At 36.1% G+C, this 12,706-nt stretch overlaps 1 protein-coding gene across 1 annotated transcript; it reads left to right on the top strand.

Annotated features, from left to right (window-relative positions):
- Positions 1–585: 585 nt before the first annotated feature.
- Positions 586–1,323, top strand: LOC133814077 (uncharacterized). The gene is made up of 2 exons (XM_062247083.1): positions 586–904; positions 1,034–1,323. The coding sequence occupies exons 1-2, from the start codon at positions 586–588 to the stop codon at positions 1,321–1,323; spliced, it is 609 nt and encodes a 202-aa protein (XP_062103067.1).
- The last annotated feature ends 11,383 nt before the right edge of the window (positions 1,324–12,706 follow it).

Here is a 12,706-nt window from a genome sequence, read left to right as displayed (position 1 = left end):
GCACCTCATAAAGAACATATACGCAGTTGATGGGACCAGCTACATGGCAAACAACATAAAGGAGGATAAGAAGAATTTTTTTGGTATTGATATGAGTTATGAAAAGGCATAGAGATTTAGAGAGAAGGCACTTATGTATGTTAGGGGGACACATGAAGATTCGTATTCTAAGTTACCATACTACTTGCACATGTTGTAGCAAAAGAATCTAGGTACAATTATTGCTTTTTTCACTGAAGATGGTCGTTTCCTATATTGCTTCTTTTCCCTTGGAGTTTGCAAAAGGGGATTCAGATCTTGTTGTCCTGTGATATGTGTGGATGGCACATTCTTGAAGAACAAGTACGGTGGCCACATGTTATGTGCCATTGTGTTGGATGTGAATAGTCACTTATATCCAATTGTGTTCGGGATGGTGGATAGTGAGAACCAAAACTCTTGGAAATATTTCATGACGAAGTTTAAGGAAGCCATTGGGGACTTGATGACTTGGCTTTCGTATCAGACAGGCACGCTAGCATTATTCATGCTCTAGGGGTTGTCTTTCCTGATGCCTACCACAGCACATGCTACCATCACTTTAGTATGAATGTAAAAGCTAAGTTCAAGACTGATCACTATCACAATGAGATGTATGCAGTAGCCTATGCATGGAAGAAGACCCAATTTGTAAAGCATTTTGAAAATATTAAGCGAATGGATCCTGCCATAGTTGAATATCTGGAGGGAATTGGTTTCGATAAGTGGTCTCGTCTTTTCTTTCCTGGGAAACGATACAATATAATGACAAGCAACTACACTGAAAGCTTCAAAAACAAGACCAGGGATGCAAGAACCTTTCTAGTCACAACTTTTTTAGAATTCATTCGGTTCACACAGCAGTCTTTGGTTTTTGAACAACGTTGTGAGTTAGAGAAGAGTACCATTAAATTATCCCCCGTGATGGAGGCATATTTATCACAAATTGTTGACAAATGAAGGTTCATGAATGTCTATGCCCTTGGCCAGTTTGAATTTATTGTAACTGATGCAGACGGTGATGATGAGGTGAATTTGATGACAAAATCATGCTCATGTGGTATTTTTCAGCTCATAGGCATACCTTGTGTCCATGCAGTTGCAGCAACTCTAGAGCATAGGGTGAACATTTACTATTTGTGCTCCTCGTTTTATACCATTGAGTCATGGAGGGATCTATACAAAGAAACCATTTACCCAACTGGGAACGAGGATGATTGGATAGTTCCATATGACATTAAGATTATGGAAGTTGTTGTACCTGTAGAGAAACAACCAGTTGGTCATCCAAAGAAGAAAATTTAGGAAGAACAAGGAAAAACTGTTGGCCATCTGGCGAGGAAAAATTTGTGAAAGTACGTAAGTGCAGTAGATGTGGTGGTCGTGGCCACAACAATTCTTCATGTAAAGCCAGACTCTGAGTTTGATTTTTGTTGTATTTTATTTAATCTAAACTATCCAGGGATTTTGATTATGGGTCATGAATGACCTTTCTATGTTGTTTTATTTTCTGTGTTGTATTTTTCTGGGTTGTTGGTCATCTGCTCGATGGCCACCAAGGCATGCGTGATGTGTCCTCAATGGATGCCTATTAATTGGAACTGTTAATATTTATCTAATTAATGAGAAAAACTCGATGCCTGCTCGATGGCTTCCTTAAACTTCGTCATAACATAAATTTTAAGCAAAAAAATCATTCCTTTTTCCCAATAAAGATCCCTAAGGGAAGGGCTGGGATATTTGTTCTTCTATACACTGAGTGAAAGAAATGGAAAATTCAAAGACATAACAAAAATATAATATCATTGGTTGCTTAATGGACAAGGCCTGACATTCTGGTACCATAAGTCAGTCGTCCACTTGTTTATGAACAACTCAATGTTGTCATCGTAGAACGTGTCAAGTGGTAGCCTACCTAATAAGTGATCAGTGTGCTTGATAACGTACACACCACAATATCCATTGTAAAGGAAAACACAAAATTTAGACAAACAATATAAACTGCATTAGTAGCAAAATAAAATAAAAAGTCCACATCGAACCTGTAACGCCCTACTTCCTTAGAGTCATTACTATGTGAGTTAAAAATGTGCCATTATCTTTTTAGGTTAAAAATATGACTAAATTGAAATAAAACTCGTTTAATGACATTAAATACAAAAATTTGGACATTCATTGAAATCATAAAAGTTATACAGATGGGATCCCAAAATACTATTTAGAAAATATATTACAACTCAAAAATATAATTACGGTCGACCTAAGCAACAAAGCAGTTCATTACAGTACATTCCCCAAAATAACCCTAGTCGTGGCAACCAGGTAGGCCGAACATGTACCCATCGCTCCATGCTCTCCGTACTCATGGTTGGTCGACCTTTCCTTTGCCCTTACCTGCACCATAGAGCACCCGTGAGTCAATGCCCAGCAAGAAAACTCAATGCATAACAATTCACATATAGCTAAATAGTCAACAGACTAAACACGTAGTGGCCTACGCCGACCCAGGTGCTTTACCAAGCCCTGGGTTCGTGGTCTTCACCAAGCGGGTCGATACAACACCCTTGGAGGGTCTCGCCCTAGTGTCCTGCACTCAGCGTGCTCAACGCCGATCCCGACCCCTTGCCGTTCTCGGCCTTCGCTGTTCCTGACCTTCGTCGTTCTCGGCCTTTGTCGTTCCCAACCCTCTCTGTTCATTCATAAGCATACATAACATTCACAGATATTTACATGTATATTAAACATAAACAATAGGGTCGCGCCCTGAAACACAAATAATGGGGTCATGCCCTGCTCTACGAGTACAATAGTTTTCTTACCTGTGTCCCGAGTTGTTTGAGTACCGCGATCCCGAGCACAGTCCTCTAACCCGAGCCTCTTTGAAAACCTAGTCACAATGCATTTATAACAACCATCCATTAAGTCTTAAACCAATTAATAACTTCAAAATATTAATCTAGCCTCCGGGACCTTGGATTCTACTAATCCGGGTAGTAGGATCCTTCCCGAGCCTTAACGTTTGGGGTTCTCGAGCTTAAAACCCCCAAATAGTCATTATTTCACATTTGAGCCGCGGTCCAACCCCTTAGTAGAGGGTCATGACACACTCAAGTCAGAGGGCAAAACCCCCTCTGCTGAAGGACACGGGTTGCGGTGCTCTAAACCTGCGTCGCAACGCCTAGGCAAATTTATGGGGCCCCCAGGCCCCTACGTTCAAGCGAGTCGTGGTGCCTGATGAACAGGGCCGCGAGTCGAGCCTCAAATTAATTTTTATTAAAAAAAATATCATTTATGTTTAAAAGGTCATATTATCTATATATATTTAAAAATTATAAATAATGTTTTGGTTTAATTTTTCATTTAATATGTTATTCTTTTATATATGATATTGTTTATTTATTTGAAATTTATATGACAACAATACAAATTTGATAAAAATAATAAATAAATTCTATAAATAAAACTAAACAAATGTCTATCACACATTGCTTGTATCTAGAATATAAAAAATATATATATAATTAAATCGTATCATCTATTATGTACTAACTAATATTAGTACTTACACCTTACTACCTCACTGCTTTTTATCCAATAAACAAACATTCACTACTTTTTTAGAATTTTGCTCTCTCTGTCTCTATTTATCTTCACCAATATATATTATATACATGTTCTATTCATCTACACCAACTTAATTAGTTTATTACTACTTTAATCATAAATCACATATCCTCGCTTTTTGTTATTTTTTTATCTTGAAACTTTATTATATGTTCATATTTAGATATTTTTTTAAGACATTTTAAAAAAAAAATCCTATATGTTTGTTATTTTATACTTATTTTTGGTACATAGACATGTTTGATATATTTTTGTTATTTTTTATACATATTTAGTATATCTTTCATATGTGATTGTAATTTTAGTATATATTAGTATTTTATTCTTATTTTTATAAAATATTATCTAAAAGAAGATTTTTTTCATTTATATGGTCTTAATTTTTTTTTTTTCAAAAATACAAGCTTGTATTTTTCGGAAATACGATTTGGTCTTGGGGTTGCTATGGTGGTTTTATTGGCTGTTTTGGTGGTTGTGTTGGTTTTTTTGGTTGATTTGATAAACAATTTAGAAAATACTCATTTGCATCGATCGCAATAGCAATCTTAGCAACCTAACTAGGATGCAATTTCATATATAATCTCAGCAACCTCATATGCAACTTTATCAATTTTATGTGTAATCGAAGCTCCAAGAATCTCATTGAACTCATAGGCTGAATGAGGTTGCTTTGGTTTTTTTGAGATTGATTTAGTTGCTTTGGATATTGTTTTGATTGGTTTGTTTGTTTGATAAACAATCCAAACTAAAAAGTCATTTAGATCAACCTCAGCAACCTCTGATGCAACGTCAACAACATGAAATGCAACTTCAACAACCTCATATGCAACTTGGGCTCCAAATAATTAATTGGTCAGTTTACATTTCTAAACCAAAACTATAACTTCTTAAGTATTTATCAACTACATCTAAAAGCAAATATGTGCTTCAAATCAGATCACCAAAATACAAGTAATCTCGCTACAACAAAAATACATTGTAGCGTCACTTTATAACTAAAGCTAAATTTAATAATGTCAGTTTTGCAACTGGCAATGTGAAAGGATCTTGTTTTAGTGTCAGTGTGAATTCGATGTAAATGTGTTATTAATGTCAAACTTGAACTGGCGCCAGAAAAAAAAATCTAATAAATACCAAAACAAAAACAAGTTTTAGAAATTCAACATTAAATGAACTATAAACTTATATTTCAAAATAATATTAGATCTGGATCAAATATAAAAAAAAAAAAAAAAAGGTAATTGCTTGAATATAAAATGACAAACTTGGGATTTTTAAGTGGTTCAAGTGATTAAGTTCACTGTACGTCAACTATATTTGTATTAGGCAGACAAACTTGCAAAGTTTTTGTTCTTTTGCGATGTGGGCAGTGAATGTACATACACCCAACTATCTTTGCTTGCAAATAAGAACCTCAACCCCTTTTATAGGCGGTTGAGGGATTATGATCTTGTTAACCAAGGCTAGATTACATTACAAATACTAATCCCCTCTAAACTGGGATTTACAAGGGCTTTATAATAAGAAAATAAGGATGACGGCTCCTCAGGGAGGTCTTGCTATGCTAGCTAAGCTATCTACATGTACATCGAATCCACTATAGCTCTCATAGCCAATTCAGAGTTCTTCCCAAGTGGGAAATGTATTGGGCGTTGGGATTAGTGCCTTTTAAGGCATATGTTTTGAACAATGTTTTATGAAATAAAAAAAATTGAAAAGAACTTTTGCAAATATTATTTGTTTATTATTATTATTATTAGAATAATATTATATAAATTTTAGAAAATTCCCCAATTCGTGATTGTGACTACAATCTTGTATTGGTACGAGATGATTAAGATTGTAGGGAACAAATTTAAACAGTTCGCAATAAAACAAAATTATGTGGAATCTTTGGATTAAATACTGTAAGTACGGTTCATTGGTATTATGAATACATGTAATCTAGATCTAGATTACTGATGTAGTAGAACATCTTAATGTAGGTACTTTGTATAAAGTGGTTATACATGAACATGACCTGATATGTTATTAATACTTAATAATACAGTTTACTTTATAAGTATTAATTAAACATATCAATAAGATGATCATATACAAATTGATCTTAATCCTGAAGTTATTATGAACTCCTGTTTATAACATATGAGTTCTTTGATTCACTCGTTATGGTTTGTCAAAATGATCAGACTGAAAACTTTTGTTTTGGGAACTCATTGATGTAAATGGCTAGGGACACAATATACATATATGAAATCTATACTTTTTCAAGAGGAATTGAACAATGGTTCTCTTAACGGTTGACTTTTGGAACTGAAAGGTTATTGAGCTCAAATTCATAAATCAGTTTATGAATTAACCTTCACTTGTGAAGTTAATGGTACTTAAGGAAACAAGATATAATTAAAGATGTTAAATAGTAATTGTAACGTCCCAATTTCCCTAATAAGGCTTAGTCCCTTTATTAGGGGGGTAGGAGGGCAATAATTGAATTATTATGTGATTATATGAATTATGTGAGTTATATTATAATATGACAGTAATTGCATGTTTAAGTGTATTAAGCATGCATGTGGGTCTGTTTCTTATTAGAAGGAAATTTCTGTAATTTTGACCCATTGATGACATATTTGAATATATATATATATGTGTGTGTGTGTGTTTTATGATTGAGACCACATTATTATGTGGATATATTTGAGTTATTCGACACAAGGCGATCCTAGGAAGTAAGTTAGCAGTTTAGTCATAACGGGGTAAAATACCCGGCTCAGGGTGAGCCTAGGGGTATTTTGGTAATTTAATAGGAAATTATTTGGTGATTATTTGAGGATGTTAGAATTAACGAGAAATTATGAGACATTAATTGTGATTAGCAGGAAGTGTGGCAAAAGACGATTTTGCCCTTGAGGGCATTAGAGGGTAAGCTAATAAGTAAGGGCATTTTAGTCTTTGTGCCAAGGCAGTGACTTAGTCACTTGGAACCCCTCACAAACTAAGGAATAGAAACACTCAGCTCACCTCTCTCTCCATCTCTTGAAGTGCTTGGGCTTTCTTGAGTTTTTGTTAAAGTAAAGCTTAGGAAATTGAAGGGAATTGGAGCTAGAATTTGATTAAGACAGCTTAGGGTCGTGATTATATAGCTGAGAAGCTTGGAATTTCAGAGGTAACTTAAGTCCTTTTAGAGGTTATTTTAAGTTTTGATGAGAATTTGAATTATGGGTTTTTAATTGAGTTTTGATGTGTTTTTAAGGCCGTTTACTGTTTGCCTGAGCTGCTAAGTCCATTTCTGTGGTTGAATTGGGTCAAATTTGTGTTTTGGGATGGATTTGGGAGACTTGCGATTTCTGGAAATCGATGTTTTTCTAGGTTCGCAGGGTCGCACCGTGGCCCTGTTCTTGGGGTGTCACGACCCTCACAAACTCAGAGGCCAGGGCTGTTCCTTGAACCACCATGGCGCCGCGACGCTTGGTGCTGCGTCGCGGCCCGTATCCAAGAAAAATAAGGTTTGGGCTCGTTGGCTTGAGGAAAGCCGCGTCACTTGTGAGGGGCGTCGCGGCTCAAATTGGGGATTTTGGCCAAATTAGGTTTTGGATGGCAGGAACTCAAACCTAAGGGCTCGGGAATGATTCTACTACCCTGTTTAGTATAATATGAGGTCCCGGAGGATAGGACTTGGTCCAGAAGTCTTTATTTACTCGATATTGATGGATATCTCTTATTATTGTTGTGACTAGGGTACCTCGTGCTCAAGGGTCGTTGTAAATTTGCTTGTGCTTGGACCAGAGGTAAGAAAACTGCACCCAATACATGATATATGTGATTAGGGTTTGGCCCGGTTGTTAAATATAGATATGATTAGGGCTCAGGTCCCTGTGAATGAGCATGATTATGATTATGCCTGTGATTGTTTGATTAAGCATGCTTGAATGCTCTGTATCTAGATAATTGTTAAATGATGTATGCTTGTCTCCATTATCCTATTGAAAATGACTTAACTTATAAGTCAAGGGTGGCAATAGCGCGTGGAGCACAGGCCGATATGGTTAGGCCTAATCAAGAGCATGATATACGTTTGACTGACCCTATGGTCGTTTGGAAAATAAAGAGCCATGTACGCTGGGCCAGCTCCAAGGCTGGTTATATAGAGGATAGGGCAATGGCCTCGGGGTGACTCTATAGTCTCATATCCTAGGGAAATGGGCCTTAGTGTGACTTTATAGTAATTTATTTAAGGCAGCAACCCCGGTGTGACTATATGGTCACATATCTAGGGCAATGGGCCTTGGTGTGACAATTGTACGCCCTGATATTCAGCCCGGGTCTTTTATGCAGCTCGAGTACAGCTGGCTAGCTAAGAACAGTACTAAAGGACCCACAAGTTGATATTTCCTCTGCGAAGGCAGTGCGACTCCCCAAGTAATAACACGAGCTGAGCAATACGAAGCATTAAGGCACGAGCTGAAGATGGATATAAAACACAGCATCCTGGCACGAGCTGGCATTATGTTCAGGTTGTGGTACTCTGACAACCTACCATGTCCAGGAGTCTTTATAAACCTAGATACATTATTTATAAACGTGCGTGGTCAGACATTACATGTCTGTTATCCCTGAATTCTCGGACACGTAACATAAACGTGCATGATCAAACATCACATGTCTGATTATGCCAGATGACCCATGATCAATTTTACCTAATGATTAGATCATACCTTAATATATATTGTAATATTCATCATTTGTGCAAGACAGGTCACACATAGGATGGGTATCCACGTGATGACCCCTGCACCTATTGTTGCGAAAATTCAACATGCAAGTATACGTATCGTTTCCCAAGTAATAACTCACATGAGTGAGATCGTTCCCACAAGGACTGTAGCTAAGTACCAATTAATTGAATTTTTGTTTCTATTTGGCTATCAAAAAATGGATTGTTTAAACTAAATAATCAAAGCAATAAATAAATAACAAATCAATAAACAAGATTCAATCCAGAAATGAAATATAGGGAAATTAATTTCAATTGCTTTCACTTCCTATTTCAATAATGCAAAATAATTTTTCTTCTTCTTCTAATGTGATGGCAGATTATAAAATTACCGATATTCCTATTAAGACATAAAGGTACTAAATTGCAAGGTAAAATACTGTATTTATGAGATAAATTACACAAGCAATCAGCATTAAGCAATAATCTAAAGCCACACAAGCTACACAAATACTTTCATTTTGCATCAAAACTTATGTTTATTCAACTAGAGCATTCCTAATATTCACTTTTCAGATTTTATATTAGAATCATAGATCATGTAAAAGGTGGCCAATCTAAAACATGTATTGAGCACAAATATGAATAAATCACATATCAATAGAAGAAAGAAAAATATCAAAATTGCATTAATCCCTAGAAAGCTTAAGACAATCTCCATTAAAAACCCTAAATTGGAGTTTAGTTCATAATCTCCATTAACATGTTCTTAATTGATTCAAAAACAAACATAATCAAAAGCAGAAAAATAAAGAGAGAAGCGAAGAAACTAGTTGGGATTGTCACGATTCGCCAACGCTTGCTCCCATCTTCTTTTTCTCCTTTTTCTAGGTTTAGAGTAGTCTGAATATCTTCAAAATCGTGAGTCCTTCTCATTAAAACGAAGACCTAATTTTATTTTTCTCCCAAAATGATGAAATTTCCCTTAAAATTTTGACACATACGGACATCAGCGCTGCGGCGCCAATTCCTGCGCCACGACACCACTCTGAAATTGAGACGTCTCGATTTTTTGGAAAATGGGCTCGTCGCGGCTCAAATACACCCTAGCGCCGCAGCGCTAAAAGCTGCGTCACGGCTCTAATTTAGTCTGGGACATCGGCTCCCAATCTATGATCATTCCTTGCCGCGACCCTAATACAATTTTAGCAAAACTTGAATAATCCTTCAGTTTAGCATATTTTCTCCACAATCCACTCCAAATGCCCAAAACATATGCTTAAATCTGAAATCAAGCAAAACAAGCATAAATCTGCTCCAAAAACGCATAAACCATTAAAAAGACAATGATCAAGACACTTAAAAAGTAGGCTAAACTTAGCCTAACATACTCCCCCAAACTTGCTTCTTACTCGTCCTCGAGTAAGGAAACGACACATTAAACTAAAACAAATAGACATGACAAATAAACAATGTATATACCTGGCAGTGCCAAAGATAAGGTCGAACCAAAACCAACCTAACCAGTCCTATCTAGGACTCAAACTGTTATGCTACTCTAGGGCTCGACTTGCTCTTAACTCGTCACCCCTTTCCATGGTGATACTTTTTAAAGAAGATATAACCTTCTACTTGAAATTCCATGTTCCTACTTTTCAATTCAGCAAAAAAATTTCATTCACTCTGAAAAGTGAGCATCCAAGCTTCAATCTCTAATAATCTCAATAGTCCCCTGAACTACCTCAAGATTAAGATATATATATTAACTTATTCATCTTATAAGATGTTCTTCCAATAATGATTGCATAACCCTCTCTCTCTGATTTACCATCAGTCTGAGAGTAATAAACTGTACTGAATTCCATCTATATACTCATCGCCTTCTTAACCCTTCCAAAACCTAGAAGTCGCAATAGAGTCTTCATCTGATAAGGTAGACCTTGAGTTTCATGAAGGCGCTTTATCCCTCTCACAAAGAGATCTGAATATTGATCAGTTGTACTATTCATCCTTGCTGACAAAAATATACTCACTTGGACTACTGGTTCACAATGACTCAATGCCAACTCATACTGGCCCACTAACCTAGGCAATCCCATCGCGAAACCCATCGTGATGCTATCTTATTTCCATGATATCTGAATGAAGAGAATAAAAGAATAGCATGAGATTCATCTAGAATCTCCCAATTATTCTTAGTGTCCATCGGATTCCAAATCCGACCCTATACCACAATAAATTCAAATCTGACACTGTACAACTCTTAGCTAACCCAGCTAAGACTTTCCATTCAATCTTTCTTATCTATGGTTCCCTTAGTCATCTTTCCTTTTTATCCTTTCCAAAATGATAATCTCAAACATAAAACTGGCACCGGCCCACCAGAAACTCTACTCTAGTTTTGGTCAGATCCTTTAACCAACATATCGCATAGGCAATTACTTTTCTCTGCTATTGATATAACAACCACCAAATTGATTCTGATCTACAAGAAGACTTAGAACTATTTCCCAAGGCACTTGAAATATCTTTACCACCCAAGGACACTCCTGCCCCTAAGGCGTTCTTTAACCTTGGAAAATCTTCGCAGAGAAAATACCATTATACCATCATCCAAGAAGATCACAAATCCCATTCAGATGACCCTTTGAATGCTCTGTTCATCTAATTCATAAACACTTGGCACTAAACAAATTCTCAAGACATACTCAGCACTCCTAGTGCCCTTATCTGATACAAACTGTAGAGTCCAAGAACTTTACTTAGCTAATTGTTTAGTAGTATTATAGTATGTTTAGTGTTATCATTGTTACTTTGGATTTTTGGTTCAGACCGGGAGTTATTTGGACACTCATAGTAGTACTTATAGATTTTCTAAGTTTAATCTATAGTTTAAGAATATTAAGTATAACCTAAGGTTTGATTAATGTGACTGATATTAAGGATTATATTATTATATTATAAGGTTTAGACATCAACCAATAGGATTTTAAGCACATGTTTTGAATGGTAATTAAGGATTTAGTATTTTTAAGGATTAAATTAAATAAGGGTAAAAGTTTGAATGTATAGGGTCAGTCAGCAGCTTTGAGCACGTTGAGGGCTTAGTCAAGGCTGTTTACTCCATTCAAACTCAGCTAAAAATGTGTAAATTCGTGTTTAAATATTCAGCGTAAGCCGATATATCGCAACTATAGGGGGCAATATATCGCAGCACGTAGATACGGAAAACACGAATCGATGCACGGTTGCCTCGGGAACAAAGGTCCAGGCGATATATCGCCTATAGGGGGCGATATATCGCCTCCACCAGCATGTTTTCAAATACATTTGAATTCTTTTCCCTTCAGCCATTCAAACTCCTTCAACAGTCCAGCATCTTCTGAACGAGTCTTCAGCCTCTGCTGAACGATTATTCAAATGATTTTCACCTAAAAAGCCATTATTTTTATTCAAGTAAAATCAAGATATTTTCATTCCCAAACTCTATAAATAGGACCTAGTACCCAGCCATTATTCACCATTTGCTCTAAGTTCAGAGGCTGCTAGTGTTAAGTGAGTGTGAGAGTGTAAACACTTGGTTTGGGGAAAAACTATAAGCTTAAACATCATAAGCTTATCAAACACTTTGGGAAGTGAGTTCTATAGTATTTCGGTGAAGGTTAGATTGATCTTGCAATCTTTGAGGTAAACCCAAAACTCTAGTTCTTTTCTGTATTTTTATGTTATTTCCTTTCTCAAAACCTTCTACTCAGTCCCCTAACCTTATTCTTATTTTGGTTAGGGAATCCAAGCTTTTAAGCATATAAGTCGGTAAGTATGTTTTCTATGGTTTAGTCTTTCCATCTCTTTCATTTCATCTCCTTTCTTTAGACTTACTCTTTCTTATGGTTTTAGGAGTGTTCCAACAATCCCAACTCAGTCCATAATCTCGGTAACTTTGGTAAGGAAAATAGGCTAGAATTAATATGTTATGTATATGTTATGTATGTGTTATGTTTTGTTATGAATATGTTATTGATGTGTATGTTGTAGGCTTGGGCTTATGCCCTATTTGACTAACAAGACCCCAAAAAGATTGTGGGCATAAGCCTATTTAGCTGGTAGGACCCCACTAATCTCATGGGCATAAGCTTGTTTAGTCTATGGGACCCCAAGTAATAATGGTCATTATAATAAGTGTATGTTATATGTATTATGTTAAGTCTTTATGTTTTCTTATGAAATTATGTATGTGACTTTGTGTTAGATTTTCCTTGCTGGGCATTAGGCTCACTCCTTTCTGTTTATGTGCAGGAAAATAAGTTTAGAGGCGGTAAGATTCGTGATGCTTGGAGGATGTGTATCGAT

The sequence above is a fragment of the Humulus lupulus genome, chromosome 2 (assembly GCF_963169125.1).
Source record: "Humulus lupulus chromosome 2, drHumLupu1.1, whole genome shotgun sequence".
NCBI classification, from domain to species: domain Eukaryota; kingdom Viridiplantae; phylum Streptophyta; class Magnoliopsida; order Rosales; family Cannabaceae; genus Humulus; species Humulus lupulus.
The sequence above is the reverse complement of the archived record's forward strand: the minus strand, read 5'-3'. Positions and strand labels throughout refer to the sequence as shown.

What these genes read in the sequence shown, in the direction of transcription:
- LOC133814077 (XM_062247083.1), top strand. Translation starts at nt 586, where the DNA reads ATGAATGTAAAAGCTAAGTTCAAGACTGATCACTATCACAATGAGATG. An exon ending in TTTGGTTTTTGAACAACGTT is followed by an intron (nt 905 to 1,033) that starts GTGAGTTAGAGA and finishes TAACTGATGCAG; the next exon opens with ACGGTGATGATGAGGTGAAT.